Here is a 23,580-nt window from a genome sequence, read left to right on the forward strand (position 1 = left end):
AGAAAAATCAAGGGGATATCCCGGGTGTAGTGGGCGAAACGTCACTTGAGGAACCGACGAGACCACCTATTAAAAGCTATGAATGTAGGCTTGGTTAATCGATCGTCTAGAGGTATGATTCGATTACCTGGTCTTTCGTCTTCTTTTCCGTGACTTTGTACGGGTATGTAATAATTAAACACTTTCAATTATGTACATCTATTTACAAAGTCACACTTACAGTACAAACTCAGTATTGAGAAGATCTTAATTAAGTCTTAATTACAAATTTCTCACTACGGTACTGAATTTCGTCTTCAATTCTAGTTTCGGTCGTCTCGTCTTTAATTCGTTCACGACTCGTCTTAATCTAGTCCGCGAACCGTCTTTACGTCGTACGTCTTAAGTTGATCGACCTAACTTGCTCTCTTTCCCTGGCTATCGACTTCCCTTCTTCCGGCTTTGCCACACCCTTAGCGCCACTCCGATATCGGGGGAAAGTACCAAGTACCACCCCTAGTCCAATATGAGTTTTGCCGTTCCGCCCACACAAAGCTCTTCGCGGATTCCTGGAAATCTAATCAGCCATGGATCATGGACAGGATGATACGCAGATGTGACACGTCCGGTACCATCGTCTCGTTTTCAAGCTTTCCCAACTCCAGTAAATCTCCTAAGATTTACAACTGACATGGCATGTCTTCGACACCCCAAAGAATTAACACTTTCCTTCTATGTTATATAACGGGTGTTTTTTTCGAGGTATATAACTTTAAGTTGGCATTACTGTTCGAGATGGCGACCGATTTAACAGCTGTCAAGTGATTTATTCGCAGTTTGGTTTTGCAATTCATCATGAATAGACTCACGCCCGAACAATGCTTGAAAATAGTGCAATTTTGTTTCGAAAATAATTTTTCTGTGCGGAATACGTATCGCGCACTACGTTTATTTTATTTTGTTTAGCGATGAAGCGCACTTTTGGTTGAATGGCTACGTCAACAAACAAAACTGCCGCATTTGGAGTGAAGCTAATCCTCAAGTGTATGTAGAAACACCGTTACATCCAGAAAAACTGACTGTTTGGTGCGCTTTATGAGCTGGTGGAATCATTGGTCCGTATTTCTTCAAAAACGATAATGGCCAGAACGTTACAGTCGATGGTTATCGATATAGAGCCATAATTACTAACTTTTTCATTCCTGAATTGAACAACCATGATGTCCAGGAGCTGTGGTTCCAGCAAGACGGCGCAACATGTCACACAGCTCGTGCCACAATCGATTTATTGAAAGACACGTTTGTTGACCGCCTAATTTCACGTTTTGGACCTGTGAATTGGCCTCCATGATCTTGTGATTTAACACAGCTAGACTACTTTCTGTGGGGCTATGTAAAGTCATTGGTCTATGCGGATAAGCTACAAACCCTTGACCATTTGGAAGACAACATTCGCCGTGTTATTGCCGATATACGGCCACAAATGTTGAAAAAGTCATCGAAAATTGGACGTCCAGATTGGACTTCATCCGAGCCAGCCGTGGCGGTCATATGCCAGAAATCATATTTGAAATGTAATGCCACAAGATTATCTTGCGGATAAATAAAATTCATGACAATCGAATAATCCATCGTTGTTTTATTGCAATTTAAAGTTCTATAGCTCTAAAAAAAACACCCTTTACAATAGCCATTCGTTCCCTGTAAATTCATTGCAGCTGTCATGCCCTCGACGATTGAAGAAAGCATCCTGTTGACCCTGTCAATTATTTACAGGGAACAAAGACTGGATCTCCAGCGATGTTAAAATTTTCAAATTATCGAGACTGGTTGAACACAGACTTTAACAGCTTACTCTCCCATATCAGATAACTCGGCGTCGTTGTTAACTCTAACATATGACCTGGACGCCAGAACTTCCAGATGAGTAATGCACCTCCGAAATTCGAGCTCAAGTTGATTTCAGAACACCGAAACTTCGTTTACCGTTACCGCACTCATATCTCCTTCACACTAGACCTGAATTTACTGTTTCAACTCTTCTTCAGACCCAATTTATGGCCACAGAGCACTACACACACATACCCAAACCGAACCATTATTCAGCCAAGGGTTTGGTGGCCCCTTTGGGAACCTACAGCCCAATAAATTTCAGTTACAACATCCGGTTTCTATAGGGCAATTCATATTTTACACGGCTTACTACACAACTGAGGAGTTATTATTATATCTAATTAATTTATGAGCGCAGCGTATATCCGGACCCTGTGTTTGTTTTGGGTTCTGCCTCGAAAATTGCAGGGTCCTTGCAACAACATTCCGTGCCTGTGATATACCGGTTAATTATATCGGAAAATATTATGTTGTACGTTCGGATTATATGTGCTGACAACATGTAACGGCAGATTGTTTGGCTTTTCCGAGCCTCGAACATAGAGGCGGGAGAATATCGTCCGGTTGGTTGGCGTGGATTCGGTGGTCTGCGAGAAATGTTAGTTTTTCACGTCCATGTAATGTGGAAAAATGTGTTTTGGTTGTCGGGCTGGCCTAACAAGAGCTTGATATGAAAATGCTGGGTGATAACTCTGATACATGAAACCTCGCTATGAGTATATACAGTGTGGAAAAGCCAAATGGAATGAATTCATTATCTTGGTTACTGTACAGGGTGCTCCTACCTGGAAACTGGGTTGGACATATGAGGTTATTGAACCAACTAGTTTCAAACCTCTTTGTCAAAGCATCGGATGTTATGTCAACCATCTTCGATTTTGAAACGCCCTTTAAAACGGTCATAATTTACCGTTCTAGTGCAATAAGTTTCGTAAATCGTTTGGACAAAAAGTTATCCATATGGTTCACCGATGGATCAAAATCAAAGAGGGGTACTGGCATTGTGGTATATGGACCTAAACTGAGGATCTCCAAAGCCCTGGGAAGTATTCCCCCGTGTTTTACACACCGAGATACTGGCTGTTTACGTTTGCGCTCAGGAGTGTCTTAAAATGAAACTCAAGGGGGCGCATGTCTACATCACCACGGACAGCCAGACCACGCTGTACTGCCAGGAGTCTATGTTGACCTGGGAGTGCCGTAACACTATAAGGCATTTGGCCAGAGGCAGTAAATTGACTGTACTATGGGTACCAGAGCACTGTGATGTTGAAGGAAATGAAAAAACCGATGAACTTGCAAGAAGTGCATCAAGGTTAACACCTGCTGGACCTGACTTTTTCTGTTGGCTAGGAAAAGACCAATATAAGGCAGCGGTCCAGCAATGGGAGTTAAATAACGGGAAAACTCACTGGACAAACACTCCTAGACTTATTCAGGCCAAGAATGTGGTGATTTCACCTACCTACGTCAAAAAGCTCTTGAAGCTGTCACGAGTCGAGCTTCGGGTGATGGTGGGACTGTTAACGGGGCACTGTAGATACAAACATCATTTGTACCGTATGGAAAAGTCAGCAGACGAGATTTCCATCATTTCAATTCTGAAAATGGGCATCATCTCTGAGATGATTTTTTTATGAAAATCCGAATCATTTTGATGCATTTCAACGACTCAATCAGTGAAGAAATGACATTGCTGGTCATCGACCATTTTGACTTCTTGTGTTAACTAAACTTTTAGTTTTAAGATCTAAATCTTGAATCCGGTGTTGTGTCTTTAGTAGATTGGCTAATTCTCAAGATGGACGTGGAATCGGCAAACCTGGCTATACCAGCAAAATTCTTAGATGTTTTTGAGCGACACAAATGCTTTCAATTCTACACATCACTAATTTGTCCCAGTTTCCCTAGAGGAGGTTCTGCACGAAAACTTGAAAAAGCTTAGCAGTAAGGATCCACGGCTTGTCTCGATATTCAAGCTACAAGACTTGTGCTTGACTTGAAATCAATTAAAGTTCGAGTCGAGTAGTAGTTTTTCAATGGCAATTCAAGTATTTATTTATCGAGTACTTGACTCGACATTAAAAATTCTTTTTCTTCTTCTCTAGCCTCTAGATATCCACTCCTGGATATAAGTAGGCCTCTGCCAAAGACTTTTTTGTCAACAAATCCTGCTGGGTGGATTCAAAAGACGGTGAAAAGGACTACAATTACTTAAAATCAATTCAAGTAAAGTAGTAGTTTCTCAATGTAGAGTTAAGTATTTATTTATGAAGTACTTGACATGAAATTGAAAAACTACTACTTGATTCGAGTTGATTTCAAGTCATGCCCAAGTCAAGTAACTTGAATATCAAGTCAAGTAGCTTGGAAATCAAGTCAAACCGATAATCCCTATTGAGCCGTGAATTTTAACAATTCAACGTGTTTTTGAAGTGTGTGTGGGTTCCATTTTCACTAATGGTGTTGTTTTTAATTGTCAAATGTCTGAAGATGAAAGCTTCGAAAGTAACAGCTGCCCAAATAGCCGGTTATTCAAAATGAAACCTCTCATTCAATTCAATTGTAAAACTTTTTATTTGCGGAATCCCTAGTAAGATTCAAAAGTTTCTAGATCTTTTCGTTCGAGAGTTATTATGTTTACGGCCGAAAAGATAAGAATTAGAGGATATCTATTATCCATGAGTTGAACCTTATCGCTTGGGATCAATCCCAGCTCAAAATTACAGACATTATGACGAAATGATAGATCGTTCTGTTCGGGGAACGAGCGCTCAAAATTGACGTCCCTCGGTTCTTCGTCTAATTACGAATTTAAACTGCTCCAAACGCAGACCGTCATATATATGTAAATGTCTGCCAAATTTCCATTCTGGGCGTACTAGGACGTCGCACAGCAATTATTGGAATAGTTTGCGCTACAAATAGCACGTCATATATCAAGTTGCTTTTTATATCCAAGCCCGCTTGGATTAATTATTCATCGCTTCCATAACTATGTTCGTTGTCGCTATCAGGGCTTCCATTTTATTATTCAGTTGATATGGATTGAATTTGTTCCAACGATTGACGGTCTTTCATCCACACGACCCGGTTCAAACAATTAAAATATTAATATTATATACAGGTTGGTTCGTAAATTTTCCACCTGCTGGAAAATTAACGTTCCGCAAGTCATCTACAGTGATGATTTGGGAAAATAGCTTATACCTAATGGCTTAATTGGATAGAAATACATTCATACTTAACAAATAATATACAGTGCATCCCATTTTGGGTGAGACAGCCAGGTTTCTCGCTTGTTATTTAAGATAGAGCCTTGCAGTTTTCACGTTCCTCTCCTACTTTTTCGTGAAACTCAAGTTGGCCTAATCAGATTTTGCATACCTGTTTCCGTTCAAGAGATACAGGGTGATCATGGAAATTGATACTTTTTGGACCCCTTCTTTATCTCCGAAGTTATTAGAAATAATGTGAAGTAAAAACTACGTCTGAATCAGAATTCTGCGTAGAAACCAGAGCCTACTTATTTTTTTTTTTTTGGGGTATGATTTTGAAGATTCAATACAAACCTATATTTTTTTAATGGAACACCCTGTATATCATTACTTAGTTGAATTCGTTATTTTTTTCCCTTCAAAATGATGTATGATACTATGTAGGTAGGATGTTAAGAAATGTTAAAAAAACACTGAAACATCAAATAATGATGATTTTTTTGTTAATGGGCAATGGATTTTCCATAGAAAAAAGGATCAATTGGATAATTTTCATTTGTGATTTTTATTTATAGTATAGTAGGCAATCAAAGATAATACACTCATCACTAACATGAAAAACAAAACGTAGGTACCTATCTAATAGCAACAAATGAATAATACAAAAATTCATAAACATTGCATAATATCTTACAGATTAAACTGTTCAAATAACTGTCCAACAGAGTTTCACGAAAAAGTAGGGCAGGAACGTGAAAACCGCATGGCTCTATCTTAAATAACAAGCGAGAAACCTGGCTGTCTCACCCAAAATGGGATGCACTGTACATATAAGAAAGTACATATAAGAAAGACCACATAAAACAATAAGCCCAATATTATAATAATAATAACAATGATACAGCTCATTTTTCATTTGGAGGGAGATATCTTGCGATTTCAAAATTGTGGATATACGATCATCCCTTCGTGCAAAATGAGATTCTTCCAAAAATTCACTATACAAGCTGTGTCTTTGACTTGTACATATACTTCAACCGAATACTCCTGAGATCGAAAGAAACTTTTTTTTCCTTCACTATTAGGTGTACAACTTTGTTTCCGCCATTTTGCAATAGATGGCTGTAGCGATTAGTGGTAGTCGAAATAAATAGATCGTAGATGTCATAGAATAAGCTCAGGTATTTGTAAACATAGTGCCATCGAAATATTGGTCGACTTGTGTCTGCATCATAAAGTAATTCTCGATTAAACATGTCAGCTTACGACCCAAATTCCAGTCATTTGTGGGAGATTTTAATTCTCTGCTTCAATATGAAGAAATCTGCAGCTGAAGCTCATCAAATGCTCTCAATGCTCGCTATCGAACGCAATTAATGCTTGCGTTCGATAGCGTTCGCCTGTGATTGTTTCAGTCGGTTTTAACAACTCATAATACACTACGCCGAGCTGGACCCACCAAATACTAAGCACGACCTTGGAAACGTCAATATTCGGATTTGACGTCGACTTAGAAACATGGCCGGGATATCCCCATGATTTTCTGCGCTTGGGATTATTGTAATTAACCCATTTTCCGTCTCCAGTCACAATGCGATGCAGGGATCCCTAGCGTCTTTGCCTTGCAATCAGCTATTTTCAAACGTCGTTCAACATCTCTCGGTTTCAACTCGTACGGCACCCAATTTCCTTGTTTCTGAATCATTCTCACGATATTCAGTCATTTTGAAAAGGCTTGTTGCGTCACTCCCAATGATCCTGTCAATTCTTGTTGTTCATCACGAGTTTGAATCAAGCATTGAAAGACAAACAGCGGCAAGTGATCTTACAGCATGACAATACTCGATCCCAGATTACGAAAATGGTCAAGATATACTTGGAAATATTGAAATGGCAAGTCCTACCCCACCCGCCGTATTCTCCAGACGTTGCTCCCTCAGACTTTCATTTGTCTCGATCAATGGCACACGGCCTGGCTGACCAGCACTTATATCTCATGAAGAAGTAAAAAATTGGAACGATTCGTGGATCGCTTCAAAAGATGACGAGTTTTTTAAACGCGGGATTCCGCTGCTCGAAAGATGGGAGAAAGTATTGGCCAGCGATGGACTATACTTTGAGTCATTAATGTATAACCAGTTTTTACAATAAAGCCTCGAATTTCTGAAAAAAAGGGGGAAGAAAAGTTGTACGCCTATGTGTTATGTAGATTATTGTGAAAACCCCATGAAAATTGGTGATTCCTGAAAAAAAATATCTCTTATTTCGTTAAGATCAGCCATTTGGTTGTTATCGTTCTCCATTTTTAATGGCATACCTTCTTCTGTACGATGTAATTTACATCTATCAATTTCCTCTCAAATTTATTCGTTTTTTTTGTAACATTAAAATTAAACCCCTTGTTGGAGAACCCTAAACGTCTTATCCAAATACCTGTATTAGGGAGCAACGAATCTGAGTAGCTTCCCATACCGATCTCTCCTGGATATTCCCCACTCGAGAGCCAAGAAATAACAACGCGCCATTTTAAATTCAGTGCATCGCCTCCTCCATAATTGAATCATGATAAACGCAAATTCCGTATTCCTTTGAGAATTATTACATTCACCGAGCAGAAATTGGAAATTCATAGTAGTATTATGGTATTATATTTCCAAAGACGTTCCAAATTCCATGCCGCGCTCTGATGACTGATTTAGCGTCATTTTTCTCAATTCCAATTTGCATCAGTTCCCCATCCTGATTGATCGAATGTATTTACGTTGAACGTTCAAAAAGGAGAATGAGCGATCATTTTCATCATCAGCAAATACCTAATTTCGGAGCTACTTTGAAGGAATTACCGGTAAATGATTGAATCGGAATTGACGCTAATTGATCAACAGAAATCCATTCGAATGAGGCGCTCATACTTATTATTCATTTAGGTACTGAGTTTCTGTGTGGAAGTTCATTTCGATTAGTTAAGGGGTTGTTCCCTTTGACGTTTCTGAATAGAGAAACATCAGGTGGTCTGAAAAAAGGAATTTCTAATAATAAGTTTCATTTTGAATAGTTATCTAAGTAGCTATCAATTTTGAAGCTGTCTTTTTTTTGACATTTGACAGGTATAAACTACGCCATTTTTGAAAAAGTAACGATTAACCCTTCAAAATGCAATGAAATTGTTAAAATTCTCTACGGAAATGAAGACAATTTTGCAGTCACATTTTGTAAAACTGAACCGCTTTCGGATCTTCGTGAATAGTGATAAATCAAGCCAAGTAGCTTGACATTTTAACCAACTACTTGACTTGAAAATCAATCTCGTGAGAAATGACATACTTGAGCTTGGTTTGACTAGATTTTAGATATTTATTGCTTGACTTGATATCAAGCTACTTGATATTACTTTCTGCAATCTCGTGCACACTTAGACTAAATAAGGGGAGTCCTCGAGCGCCGAGAGACTGAAGCATTCGCCAGTGTGACTCTATTAGTAGTTTTCTCACATTTCTATGAAATCTATTGGTAGGTTTTAGTTGTTTCAGAAATATCTTTCCAAACTTGGTCAAAATGGCCAAGGATTTTTTATCAACGCCAGAATCTTCAGCTCCTGTTGAAGGACAATTTTCCAGAGCTGCTCTTACAGTTACAAACCCGCAATAGGTTAGGCGACAAATCTATAGTATGCCTCATGTGTCATAATCCTGGATGGAAAATTATGAAATCAAACAAAGCCTGGAGGTTTCTCAATATTAAGAAACTTTATTTTTTCATTATATTTTATTTTGTTATGATTTATAATGATTTAATTTATGTTTCTATTTAGAACAGAAATCATTACAATGTTGCCAGTAGTTTCGACAAAATCGAAAAAAAATTGTAGTTTTGTTTTTTCACTTTCTCAACCTATCCTAGAGACCGGGTCACCTTTCTTTGAAACACCCTATACAGTTATGTGGTCTGCCAAAGCTGAAATTGACGCATACTCTAAAATCTTCTGACTTTATTTACCTCAAATACATAAGTACAGTGCATCCCATTTTGGGCAAGACAGCCAGGTTTCTCGCTTATTATTTAAGATAGAGCCTTGCGGTTTTCACGTTCCTGTCCTACTTTTTCGTGAAACTCAAGTTGGTCTAATCAGATTTTGCATAACTGTTTCCGTTCAAAAGATACAGGGTGATTTTGGAAATTGATACTTTTCGGACCCCTTCTTTATCTCCGAAGTTATTAGAAATAATGCTGAGGTAAAAACTACTTCTGAATCAGAATTCTGCGTAGAATCCAGTGGCGTACTCATTATTTTTTTTCGGGGTATGGTTTAGAAGATTCAACACAAACTTATGTTTTTTTAAATGGAACACTATGTGTATCATTACTTCGTTGAATTCGTTATTTTTTTCCCTTCAAAATGATATATGACACTATGTAGGTAGGATGTTCAGAAATGTTAAAAAAACACTAAAACATCAAATAATGATGATTTTTTGTTAATGGGCAATGGATTTCCCATAGAAAAGAAGAATCAATAATAATAACAATAATTTATAGCGATGACAGCTAGATCAGATTGGTTTTTTCCCTCCAATGCCTACTTGATGAAACAATGCTCCCAAATGCATAGTAGCCATAATAACAACAAGGATGTTTGTGTCATCAATGACCTACTATTTTTAAAAATCGAAAGTAATAATCCTCTTATTGAAACATAGAAAATTCATGGCCCATTTACAAAAAAATCATCATTATTTGACGTTTTAGTGTTTTTTTAACATTTCTGAACATCCTACCTACATAGTATCATATATCATTTTGACGGGAAAAAAATAACGAATTCAACGAAGTAATGATATATAGGGTGTTCCATTAAAAAAAATATAGGTTTGTGTTGAATCTTCAAAACCTTACCCCGAAAAAAAATATTGAGTACGCCACTGGATTCTACGCAGAATTCTGATTCAGACGTAGTTTTCAGCTCAGCATTATTTCTTATAATTTCGGAGATAAAGAAGGGGTCCGAAAAGTATCAATTTCCAAAATCACCCTGTATCTTTTGAACGGAAAAAGTTATACAGAATCTGATTAGACCAACTTGAGATTCACGAAAAAGTAGGACAGGAACGTGAAAACCGCAAGGCTCTATCTTAAATAATAAGCGAGAAACCTGGCTGTCTCACCCAAAATGGGATGCACTGTACATCATGTTAGTACTTTCCTACATTCTTATAATTGCCTCAATTGAAAAGAGTCATCGATTTTGTTTCCAGACTAATTATAGAAGATATAACTGTTGGTTTTGAATATTCAATTCCCTTCAGATAATGATAGTTTAACCATGAAATAATACATAATATGTGGTTATATCAGATCATAAACTAAGCACTTTTTTCCAGCTCGAGCAGTCTAGTTTAATTACTGTGTCCATTACTCCCTTCTGAGATATATTTAAAATAATTGTCGATAGTCACGAAACGAAATGAGAAGTTGAAATAAAAAAAATCTGATAGGTACACTGTTATTCTGTTCTCGGCAAAGATTGATCGACGTACTCTATTCTGTGAATTATGCATAAATTTACATACTTCTTCCCTGCATTCATTTACATGTTTTTTCGATATTGCATTCATTATTTCCAGGTCTTTTGTTCGGAGAAAATGCAAAGTGAAGTCGTTGACTTCAACAGTTTGCACTTCCTTGATGAATTTTAATAAATTTTCGTATAAATTTCGGTGATCAACATGACAAGAAATATCAGGATTTACTATGTGAATTTATTTTCTTTCGAACTCGCTACGAGTCCTGGGCTCATAGTTAGCACCACTATCACCATATTATTTTTTTCCTCAGTACCACTCATCAAAAGATGCCTGTCAAATTTCTGGACATATAGTTCAGTTAAGCCTAGATTTCAAACGTACATCTGTTTGATTGAAAAATCATGGGTTTCTATTGATTAAAAATCTATATCGTTCTGAAAAATCTATATCATAATGTATTTCATTATGGAACGGATGAGAGGCATATAAGTGTATTATTATTATTGTACGGTTCTAAACAAAAAAAAATGCAATTAGAATAAAAATTTGGTAGGAATTCATCCCTCCATTATACCCTCTATACGATACGGTTTCGCTCTGGTCTGTAATGTTGATTTAGATTCCAATGGGATGTACATTGATAAAACGATGTGAAATGGTTGTGTAACCAACCGTGTATTATCAGTAGATAGGGATTCCTAACCACTAACCACTAACAAGTAAACATTTCAGCGTGCTATTGGTAACTTTGCTGAACTAGCAACTAGTCACTATAAGTGTATAAAAATATTGTAAATAACCGCTTAAGTAAATTTGTTAATGTTTGGACATCACAGATGAATATAAAGAGATAAATATCTTGGCTTCAGTATTCTAACACGAAGTAAACATTTCAGCGTGCTATTGGTAACTTTGCTGAACTAGCAACTAGTCACTATATGTGTATAATAATATGGTAAATAACCACTTAAGTATATTTGTTAATGTTTGGACATCACAGATAAATATAAAGAGATAAATATCATTTTTGTACCGGTTTTTAAAATAAAATGATTAACAGACAATTTCTAACTAATTTTTTTTCATTGGAATGAAAAATTTGTTGAAAACTTCTGAGGCATCAGAGAAATAAGGTCGCTTCATAATGGATAAATAACTAAGGATATTTGCGCATATAACAACGTGATATAGAAACATAATTAGATCGTAGTTTCATCATCGATTCAAAACGGATATTCGATTATCACTATCAACCATTTGAGTCAAAAAAAACTTTGAGAGTTCGATTAATAAAGGCAATTCATTATTATTATTAAGAACTATTATAGAACTTAACGTTTATACTAATCTATACTATATCATGTTGCGGCTATGATTTCGCCTTTGGTCTTCTTTGAGAGCTCAATTGCGAAGAAGAAAGATTTTATGGATTAAGAACAAATATTGGCGTTGCATTGACGAGCTGCCAGTATATCAAAATTATTCCAACCGGTGTCATCATCCCTATTTTTATATATACCCGATCATTCCCAAAAGATCCATCCAAAAACGAACGAACCTCTATCGGAATTTCAACGTTCCTCACTCACCGAATAATTTACGATTTCCCTTTTTGGCGTTAATACCGACCAACGGCAATAATTCTTGCAATCTGTTCGCCCATTATTCGCGAACAAAACACTTCGGCTGATGGCCGTATCGAAAATAAGCGTCCAAAATTACATTTCCTCCCAAATTGCGTACACACAGCAATTCAAGCGGAGCGGAAAAGAGCCTCGCAATAAGAGTGCAGGTGCAAGCAAAAAGGATAACTCAGAACATCCCTGCATCTTATAAAGATCCAGCCAACATTTATTGAAGGTAAGAGTTTCTGGTACATAGAAATTTGGTCGGAATTCATCTCTTCACTATACCCTCTATACTATACCTTATTGAGGCCACGATTTCGCCTCTGGTCTTCATTGAATAAGAGCTCGATTGCGGAGAAGAAACTTTATGCTGATTCAAATGAGTCTTGATGTGTTTTTAGTGATTTTATGGATTGAGAACAAATATTGTCGTGGCATTGACGAGCCGCCAGTATATCAAAGCTATTCCAACCGGTGTCATCATCCCATTTTTTATTGATACCCGATCATTCCCAAAAGATCCATCCAAAAGCGAACGCACCTCTATCGGAATTTCAACGTTCCTCACTCACCGAATAATTTACGATTTCCCTTTTTGGCGTTAATACCGACCAACGGCAATAATTCTTGCAATCTGTTCGCCCATTATTCGCGAACAAAACGCTTCGGCTGATGGCCGTATCGAAAATAAGCGTCCAAAATTACATTTCCTCCCATATTGCGTACACACAGCATTTCAAGCGGAGCGGAAAAGAGCCTCGCAATAAGGTATGCGGAGCCAATTACGGAATGGCCTCTGAAAGGGTTGATGGCAAACGGCCGTCCGGCCGAATAATGCGTCGCGTTTTCAATTACGGCCTCTGCGGTCCCGATTCCAATAAATGGGGCAGTTTATGAACCGATTTAGATCTGTTCCGATGAACGGATTCCACGCGTCCACGGGTGCTCCATTGATGGATGCTGATCAACGACTGGATGCTGCGAAGATTTTCACTTATCGGGTCGGGTTTTCGGCGCGGTGTTAGGGCCTTCCATAAACCAATGCGGCAAATGCGAATATTCGTACCGCATCTGAGTCTGGGTCCTACTTATTCATTATTGATTGTGTAACGTCTGATAGATCAGTAAAATTTGAGAGATAGATGGACTGTATATGAATGCGATTGAGGTTGGAGTGACAGCGAAATATTTCGTCACGAATTTCTTTGCCTTAGCAAGTTTAGGAGTGTTAGTCCAGTGGATTATCCTGTTGTTCAACTCCCATAGCTGGACCGCAGCTTTATATTGGTCTTTTCCTAGCCCACAGAAAGACTCAAAAAAAAAAAAAAAACAAAATGCGTAAGCGAAAAGATAACAGATTAAAGTCCGAGGGAGTAACGTCTGGAGAATACGGCGGATGGGGTAGGACTTCCCATTTCAATGATTCTAAATATGTCTTGACCACTTTCGCAACATGGGGTCGAGCATGTTTCTCGTTGTATTGCGTCCGTTTGTCTTTCAATGCTCGGCTCAAACGCATTAATTGCGTTCGATAACGATCGCCTGTGATTATTTCAGTCGGTTTTTACAACTAATAATACACAACGCCGCGCTGGTCCCACCAAATACTGAGCATGACCTTGGAACCGTGAACCGTCGGTTGGGCCGTCGATGAAGCATGGCTGGGATATCCCCATGATTTTCTGATCTTGGGATTATAGAAATGAACCCATTTTTCATCTTCAGTCACAATTCGATGTCTTGCAAGCAGCTGTTCACGCCGTTCAACATCTCTCAGCTTCAACTCTTACGGCACTCAATTTGCTTGTTTCTGAATCATTTCCATGACTTTCAGCCGTTTTGAAATGGCTTGATGCATGGCTGGCGGAAGCGAAGTTGTACACCTAATAATAGGATCCAGATTTGTTTGTTGGGGTTTGAGACAATGATCTTTCTCTTTCTCTACAACTTAAGGTTATAATGAAAACAGACTAGTACTTCCTTATTTCAAATAGCACACCCAGTATATTGTGACATCATTTCTTATGACAATTTCAGCAGTATGCCATACCTTGGGTAAAAACACAACGGTTCATGTGTTAATGGGAATCTCATGAAAAAAATGCGAATACGTAGAAAATTGGTGGTGACAAGGTGTCACATTTTCAGAATAATTCTGCAGAAAAAGTTTTTTTCGAGAACCCTTTCCTATTTTCTATCCTGCCAATACGTAGTATTATAAAACTGTTTGCGGTTTGGACCAAAAATGTACAAGATGTTTCTGGGAAGATCATAAACTTGGACAACTCAAATTTATCAAAACTCAATGTTTTCAAATTACAACCTATATTTTTTATTCTTTCAGTCAATTCTACTTATAAAATAGGGGGAGTTACTTAAGCAAACCCTATACCTAAAATGTAAACTTAATGAATTATCGAAGAACGACTCGAAATAAGGATAAACCTCAATTTCTAACGGAGGGTAGTCTGTGACTTCCGAAAAACACAGAAAAGGACTAAAATTCTGTGTATCGATAACTAAACTGGACGTTGGCATTTCTGACTGAAAGAACTTTTAAATATTTGACTTCCTTCAATGAACATTTCTCCTGTGATCGCTACCATTCTTCATAAGACTCGTTAATAACTTCGAGGTTGTTTAGACAAAAGGATAGCACTTTCAAACTTCCATTTCCATCATGGTCACGAAGTTACCAGATGATTATAGACTTCATAGGTGTTATACGCAGTTAAGTTTTACGGCAGCATTCTCCTTAGAAAATACGAGTATGCTCAAACTTTAAATTTATTCTTTATGAACAATGAGAAGTCGTCAAGAGCTTGGTAGCATTAACATTCTATTTCTTGTGTTTGAATTGAGTGGTTTTTGAGAGCTCTTTCCCCAATCCGAACGCTGTATAATTTCGTACAGATGTCCGTATTTTTAGAATTTTGAGCCGGAAAAAGTATACAAGATTTTGTTTATCACGGTGCCAAGCCCGAATTTAAATCAATGAATCGTGAAATTTTGAACACCCAGTAGAGTTCTCATTGATTACCAAAAATTGAGTATTTTTACCGAATCCTTGATATAAAAAATGAACACGATTTCATTGCAGTCTTCAACTCACTATCACCATAAAGTGTAGTGCGATGCAATTTTAATCTTTCGATCGAATGGAACCAAGTTTCATGCTACCTCAGTGAAGAAGAAAAACACCAATTGTATGAAAACATCTATTGATTTTATTGACTAAACATCGAACTGTTACCTACAAAAAAAGAAGGAGATATCACAAGGTCATAAATCAGTCTGAGTCGGAAATGCCATTCGTTGATCCTAAATCTACCACGCAGCTCCCAAAGCACCTAATCCTCCAATATTAGCTGTTGGTCCCCAAAGTCCATCAGCGGCGATTTTACCAGAGGGTCCAGCAATCACAACAGGAGCAGTTGGTGGTCCTCGTACAGCAGCTCCTAAACCGGTAGCAGCAATAGAACCACCTCCAGCGGTAATGGCAGCTACGCCAGTTGCAACTGGTGCGGCAACAGCCAGAGGAGCTGCAATACCTAGAGGAGCTGCAACACCGATGCCAATTGATGGACCGACAATGGTAGCTGCAGCACTAGGTGGTATTAGTAGAGCACCTCCACAGCATCCAGGAGCTAGAAGGCTGGGAGCAGCTGAGGCGGCAGCAACACACGCCAAGATTGTGATCACCTGGAAAATTGAATTGAATACAATTCACAAAAAAACTTCACCAGTTCACATTAAGATGAACTCCTAGAACCTTCAATTGAAAAATACTTTCTCCGAGATTCGCCTCACTTCTCACAACAATTTATTTTTTTTTTATAGAATTAGAGAGTCGACAATCTGTTTTTTTCAATGAATTATCATTTCATTCGAAAAATCAAAATGAATTTCTAAAAATATACCCACTATCATTCTTGGAATCAGATTTAAAAAATCTACTTACGAATGAGTTCATTCTGCTAGTTGTTAGCTGTAGATTTTCAACTATGATGGAATGAAGTTTGTTCTACCTTATATACTAGTTGTACGACCTTCTGATTCAAATATTCCATATAATAGAAATAGATCATGAGGAAATGGTGTCCCACCTTCATACATGTTATTGTCGATAACCAGAAGTTCAAAGTAATGCGAGTTATGCTCCAATTTTCTGCATTGAATATATGCAATGTTTACATTTATTACTGCAGCCATAGTTCGTGCAGTCAGAGTTCATTTAAATTTCATATTCGGCAAATTGGTACTTGATTGAATCATTTTTTTTTCTGTCGAAGTAGGAAGATCGTTCGATTTAAAATTGAGAACTGAAAATGATAATTAATATTCATAACATGAAAATAAATTTGCAACATCTAGTTTATTTCGTCCAAAAATCAACCTCCGACAACATATTGCTAAATTGGGCTATAGGATAGTGAAATTTAGGAATTGTGAAGTGAATATGGTAAACTGATTGACCAAATTGATTATGAAGATGTAAAATTTCGAAAAATGGTCAAAATTTAAGAGTATCCATATTTTTTTGCGAAATACATATATTGTTTTATTATTTCAGTACTAATATATTTAGTGATGAAAATTTTTCTTTGAGGAGACATAAATGATCTCAAAACTGTCCCATCTTTTTGCATTTCTGTACTATTACTCATTCGAGAAAAACATTGTAATCTTGATGCACTTTGAAATTGACTCTATTTATTCATTTCTAAGAATAATTCAAAAGGATTTTTTGAGTGAATCGTACAATATAAATAGTAACGAAATAGGACTTCCTCATGGGTCTGATTTTTTGAGAATTATACACAAGAAGAAAGGCCATGTTTGGAACTTGTGAAATTCTTATACATATTTGTACATATACAGAGTGTACGTTTTATGTGGAAGATGTTTTTTTTTTCGGTTAGGTATAAAAAACAAATTTTCTCCATCCACTGTTATGATAGTTTGATCATTCGCAAATAAGCAACAATTTTGAATAAAAGCACAAAAAGTTCACAGAAAAAAATTCTCTCGGATGATATTCGACGATGCTATTTCATGAGATCAACTAAAAACCCCTTTCTCATTCGAAAAAAAAGAAAGTACCTCCATCTTATTACAATTGATCATCATGGTATTGGTCAAAATTTTTCCCCTGATAAATCATCAATTCGGTTCTGTCCAAATAATTACAATTAGAGTTTTGCCACTAGAAAACGACCCCTTGTTATGGTATTTTGCCAGTATAAAACAATCGAGTACAATTTTCCATAAAAAAATGGAATTTTCCAAGAAGTTTTTAGGAAGGGAAGAATGAAATGAAATTAATGTGGTTGAGAAGTAAACATAATAGAGTTGATTATCAGCAACAGTTCAAATCGAATCAGGAAATATTATTAATAACTAATTCATACCTAAGATCTCAATCTTGTGGTAGTCAAAGGAGAATAATATTGAATTACATTATCATAACATTTCAAACTGGATCACTAATTGGATCACCTTCCATAAGAGATAATATAAAACAGAGATAGTGTGAAAATTTCATTCATTATTATTGCGTTCATAAATTCAATCCTATGAAAAAATGTCTCTCTTGGCAATTGAAGGTTATTTCTACAAAATAGAATTAATTTTCTCGTTCTTTTTTTTTTTTTTTTGAGCGCACGTTCATTCATCGTATGCTTGGAAACCACAGAACTCTAAATAGCTTTATATATAGTTCGTGGTCTTCAAGGGTGCAATTGGCATATTGACGAACAAGCATTCGATAGCTCGTAACTTCATAAAGTTTTTTTTTGTGTAGCCTCAAATTTTTTGTCCGACTCTCATGAAGTAGAATAAATTGATACAGCAGTTTCACATACAATATTCAAACAGATAAAGATGAAGAAATATGAAAGAATAGTTTATTGAGATATTGACTACACATCAAACTAGTACCAGTACAAAAATAGTTGCATTATAAATATTTATAAATCAGTCCAGTTCAGAAACGCTATTAAATATTCGCGAATCTACCATGCTTTGGCACCCAAAGCACCTAATCCTCCAATATTAGCTGTTGGTCCCCAAAGTCCATCAGCAACAATTTTGCCAGATGGTCCAGCAATCACAACAGGAGCAGTAGGTGGTCCTCTAACAGCAGCCCCTAAACCGGTAGCTGCAATAGAACCACCTCCAGCGGTAATGGCAGCTACGCCAGTTGCAACTGGTGCGGCAACAGCAAGAGGAGCTGCAATACCTAGAGGAGCTGCAATACCTAGAGGAGCTGCAACACCGATGCCAATTGATGGACCGACAATGGTAGCTGCAGCACTAGGTGGTACTAGTAGTGCACCTCCACAGCATCCAGGAGCTAGAAGACTAGGAGCAGCTGAGGCAGCAGCTACACATGCCAAGATTGTGATCACCTATAAATAGAAATCCGTGTTAAAAATAATTGCAGGACTACAAATTTTAGAGTTTGTCGCTTAGGGAAGTTTTTCGATATGTTTCAAAATTGTCCATGGATTGACTTCATTCTGAAAGAAGGATGGAACTGTTTCTAATTTTATAAATTAACTACCACCAAATTTTGACTATCAAATATCTATATTACTTCAAGAAATATTGCGAGTGAATATTGAAAATATTATTGAAACTTACGAATGAGTTCATATTGATGTTTGAATAGATGCAGGTATTCTACTATGTCTCTATTTGAGTCAACACATCCTATATATACCCAGTAAACGACCTTATAAGTCAATATTTCACATATTCGATTGAGAAAGAACATAAGGAAATAGTGTAAATGCTCCCCGCCTTCTATGTTCTTATCACTGCAAGTTCAGTGACAGTTTTCCTTTTTTTAATTTACTACTTGGACTTGCAATATGCTGCGGTGTTTCTTCAGAAAATCAATCATGCGGATCTCAAATCCTTGTGTTCTATAATAAATTCGGTAATATCGAAAATAACATTGAGATCTACCCTGCAAATTTGTGTATGGATTATTCTTGGAAGTATTGATTAAAAACAGGCAATCCACTATTTTTAATCGGTGACTCACATGTGTTAAAATATCATTTCCGACTGAAAATTCAAAATTTTCATTCAGTTATTCACCTTTCAATGAATAATAGTTCATGTAATAATTTTGCATCGATTTGGATAAAAATATCGATAGAGTCGGTTAACTGAATAATGTCATCCATGCATTCTCATTAAATTTCTTTCTTGATAATTCAATTTTACGATTTCTAAATGTTGTAGATGATTAAATTGTATAATCCACTGAACATAAATGGCATAGGAAATGTCAAAAAATAATAAGCTCTGATGATATTATAGCCATTTCGAATAATTTTATTCCTCTTGGAAAGCCCTTTATTTGCATTTCATTTTCAATCCTATCATTTAATCAACTAATTATATTTTATTGACAATTATACGTTTGGATTTCATAACGTTCATTTATGAGATTTCCTATACTTACGCGTATATTTCTATTTCAACGTGTTGAGTTTTCAAAATAAAGTTGAATACTTTATTTGGAACGATATATACCTACTACTACCTACTAATTTTTTTCATGTACATAATAGTTTTTGCTGAAAGTGAATTTTATATTCTCCTTCACAATAATGAGTGGAATTTTTAGGTGGAATAAGGTTTTCCTCGATTGGTTGATTGTAAAGAAGAATGAAAGTTTTCTTCATTAATTCGCAGGAGGATTAATTCCTAAATGAATAATTATTGAATATATCTTGAACTAATTCTTTGTTATTATTTGAAAAGTAATCGAACACATTGAATGATATTAAGACGTACATGTCTAAATAACGAAATGCTTGCTTTTAGCATATATCTTATTATGAGAGGAAAATTTTTCTGGGAATTTTATCGGCCTATGTGAAAGATTGTTGATTTGCCAATAAGCAACAAATTTGCAGAAAAAGTTCCTCTGGATTGTTATTCGACGAAACGATTTCGCACGATCAAATAGAAACACCTTTTTTATTCAACAACAAAGAGAGTAACTTATCTTATTACAGTCATGACATTAGTCAATGTCGGTTTTGTCTAAGTAATTGAATTTAAGGGTTTTTCCACTAGAAAACGAGCGGTTGCAATTGTATTCTGCCAACATATAAAACTCGATTAAAATGGTCGATAGAGAAATGGCCTTATTTTCCTTTTCGCCTCAATTGCAGGATTTTCAGGAAGGAAAACATGGAAGTATAATGTAGTTGAGTAATTAACATAATAGAGTTGGTTGTCAACAGCAGTTCAAGTCGAATCAGAAACTACAATTATGACTAAGATCTCAATCTGATCATTAAGTTATGAAGAACAAGAATTTATCCCAATAGATTTGATTGTCAACAACAGTTCAAGATGACTCAGAAAATTTAATTGTGACTGAGATCCTTAGCTCATCCTTAAGTTTGGAGGAACCCGAATATTTGTTGTCACTTCAATTCAAATGAGTTATTCAACATTTTCATGCTTAGAATAATTGCTTTGAATATTTAGCACCTCAACAACGTTCCAACTCATTTATTTCAAAATGCTAAAGCACTAATTGGATCATTTTCTATAAAAGATACTATTATAAGACTGAGATCAGCGTAGATGTTAAAAATTTTTTCGTTACTACTGCTTTCAAATACCCATTCTCATGAGGAACTGGTTTTCTTGGTAATATGGGTGAAATTTATTTTGATTTACGCCTATATACAGTTCTGTGGTCTTGGTACATGAATGAACGAGCTCTTAAAAGGTCCTGACTTCACATCAGTGTTTTTTTGCTGTAGCCTTAGATTATTTTGTCCAACTTTGAGGTTCTTGAAAAAATTGATACAGTAGTTCCACATACCATTTCCAAATAGATGAAGATATACTAAGATATATGAAAGAAAGGTTTATTGAGGTATTGACTAAACATCAAACTAGTACCAGTACAAAAATAGTTGCTTTAAATATTTATAAATCAGTCGAGGTCGGAAAGGCTATGGAATATTCGCGAATCTACCATGCTCTGGCACCCAAAGCACCCAATCCACCAATATTAGCTGTTGGTCCCCAAAGTCCATCAGCGGCGATTTTGCCAGAGGGTCCAGCAATCACAACAGGAGCAGTTGGTGGTCCTCGAACAGCAGCGCCCAAACCAGTGGCAGCAATAGAACCACCTCCAGCGGTAATTGCAGCTACGCCAGTTGCAACTGGTGCGGCAACAGCCAGTGGAGCTGCAATACCTAGAGGAGCTGCAACACCGATGCTAGCAATTGATGGACCGACAATGGTAGCTGCAGCACTTGGTGGGATAAGCAAGGCACCTCCACAACATCCGGGAGCTAGAAGGCTAGGAGCAGCTGAGGCTGCCGCAACACAAGCCAAGATGGTGATCACCTATAACAAGAATTCTGAATTTGAAATAATTCCAGAACTACACAAACTCTTTTCAATATTTGATGAATTTAGTCCTTGTTTTCGAAAGTATTCATAAGTCAATTTCTTCTTATGAAAAGGAGAATTATAAATCTCCAAGTATAAAAACTGAGGAGTGTCAAATATCTATGTCAATTCAAGAAATGTTTTCATTAAATATCAATGATACCAATACTACTTACGAATGAGTTCATATTGATGTTTGAATAGGTATTCTACTATGACTGTATTTGATTCAACATCTTATATATACCCAGCAAACGTCCTTATAATTCAATTTTTCGCATATTCAATTGAGAAATAAAATAAGGAAATAGTGTTAACGCCCCGCCACGCCTTGTTATGCTCTTATCACTTGAAGTTCAATGACAGTTCTCTATATTCAATTTACAGTTTGGACTTGCAATATGCTTGTATGTTTCTTCAGAAAATCACTCATGTAGATCTCAAATTCTTATATGCGAAATTTGGTGATATCGAGAATGAATTTAAGATCTACCCTTCCATTTGTGTATGAATTAATTCTAGGAGGAAATTAACTCAAAAAATAGTAAACAATACCGAACGAATTTTTCTCAGATGATTATTTTTCCCTTGCCAAATGTCTATCGTTTTGATGCCGCTATTAACACAAATTGACAAAAACAACTCGAAAGGAATTATTCCGTGAGATATTCTATGGTTCAGGGGGTTATCACATAAAAAACCATAATTATTTTGTAATTCATTATTTTCCTACTTTGAAAAAGCTACGTAGCTGATTCTTCTAATATTGAAACTGATTTATAAATTCCATTTCAGTCGGATCTGAATTTTTTTCAATTATTGAGAAAAAATTCCATATAGCTAGGGATAACTCCCGGAAATATTTCATATACCTAGTACCTACATTCCATAGTTGTTGTATTCACAGTATCAATGAGTCGAATCCAATCCCCTCTAAAAATTTGAAAATTATACCTAGATATTTGGGGCAATTAATAACCTGCTTTTGACTTAAACGTGTTTGATTATGGAAAAGGCGTTAAAAAAAAAGTTTTGTTTGTCGAATTACTCAGTGGCGTGAATATTTTATTTCGGAAAGAACCTAATCTGAGAGAAAATATTATTTTTTCAAAATCAGTGACGAGAACCTCAAAAAACTAACACGAACATTTATTATTTTCCAAAACAAACAATTCTGGAAAGTGTGTAGACGCACGTGTCAATCAGAGGAACAATAATCTTGTTAACTTCGATCCGTAATTGCATCATGCAATCATTCACGAGATTTATTTTGCCATTGAACTAAAACTGGGTGGTGCATTTGGTCTCGGTCAACTCAATTGCAACAATATTATCATGTAACTTCCTACCTAATGACATTCCTGTTCTATCTGAATGGTAATGCATCTTACGCTCCATATCCTACGTCTTTTTCTTACAGAAGATAAGGATTCTGTTAGTGAAGGTTGAGAATGCACCTGATGATGGAATTCAATCAATTTGATAGAAAAACTCCTTGAAATACTAAGAACGTTGCAGAAATTGTTCATCTGACCATAAGAGTTTGCGATAGTTTTCTGGCACAGGTTCTAATGGATGTTTCGAGTTAATTTATCTGTTGAAAATACAATATTTCTTAATTTTATTGTTTGTGTATCCTGTAGGTGCTTTCAATATCAGGGTAAATCCTTTTCATTCCAAAGTATATCAAATTCCAGTTCAAATCTCGATGCGCTCATTCTCAATTTGTAAATGGTATCTGAAGCAATTCTCGAAAATTTTTCAATGTAGGCAATTTTTAAATAGCTGACAGTCGAAAGTGGTTTTTCAAGATGTCAATTTAATATTTCTAATTTTTTTGTGAAATTTTCAATTCAATTAGTGAAAATGAAGCCGTATGTATATTCAGCTATCGATATCAAT

General features: G+C 36.3%; 3 protein-coding genes across 7 annotated transcripts in view; 1 reads left to right on the forward strand and 2 right to left on the reverse strand.

Moving 5' to 3' along the window:
* The window catches only part of LOC123683751 (out at first protein), a 255,380-nt gene that overhangs the window by 93,500 nt on the left and 138,300 nt on the right, over positions 1-23,580 (forward strand). The gene's annotated exons all lie outside the window — the stretch shown is intronic.
* LOC123683756 (collagen alpha-2(I) chain-like) lies at positions 15,445-16,344 on the reverse strand. Its single transcript, XM_045622635.1, has 2 exons — positions 16,202-16,344; positions 15,445-15,942 (listed from the first exon to the last, which is right to left on the reverse strand). Exons 1-2 carry the CDS (start codon positions 16,211-16,213, stop codon positions 15,568-15,570), a joined length of 387 nt encoding a protein of 128 aa, XP_045478591.1. The 5' UTR covers positions 16,214-16,344; the 3' UTR covers positions 15,445-15,567.
* LOC123683754 (collagen alpha-2(I) chain-like) lies at positions 18,133-22,014 on the reverse strand. 5 transcript variants are annotated; one of them, XM_045622634.1, is made up of 3 exons: positions 18,886-18,970; positions 18,518-18,650; positions 18,133-18,481 (listed from the first exon to the last, which is right to left on the reverse strand). In XM_045622634.1, the coding sequence occupies exons 1-3, from the start codon at positions 18,895-18,897 to the stop codon at positions 18,255-18,257; spliced, it is 372 nt and encodes a 123-aa protein (XP_045478590.1). In that variant the 5' UTR covers positions 18,898-18,970; the 3' UTR covers positions 18,133-18,254. The 5 variants fall into 5 exon arrangements, with proteins under 5 accessions (XP_045478590.1, XP_045478589.1, XP_045478587.1 ...); XM_045622633.1 differs by having other exon boundaries at positions 18,133-18,463; positions 18,500-18,650; XM_045622631.1 differs by lacking the exon at positions 18,886-18,970 and adding an exon at positions 21,855-21,900 and having other exon boundaries at positions 18,133-18,650.

This window comes from Harmonia axyridis, chromosome 7 (assembly GCF_914767665.1).
Source record: "Harmonia axyridis chromosome 7, icHarAxyr1.1, whole genome shotgun sequence".
In the NCBI taxonomy this organism is placed as follows: Eukaryota; Metazoa; Arthropoda; class Insecta; order Coleoptera; family Coccinellidae; genus Harmonia; species Harmonia axyridis.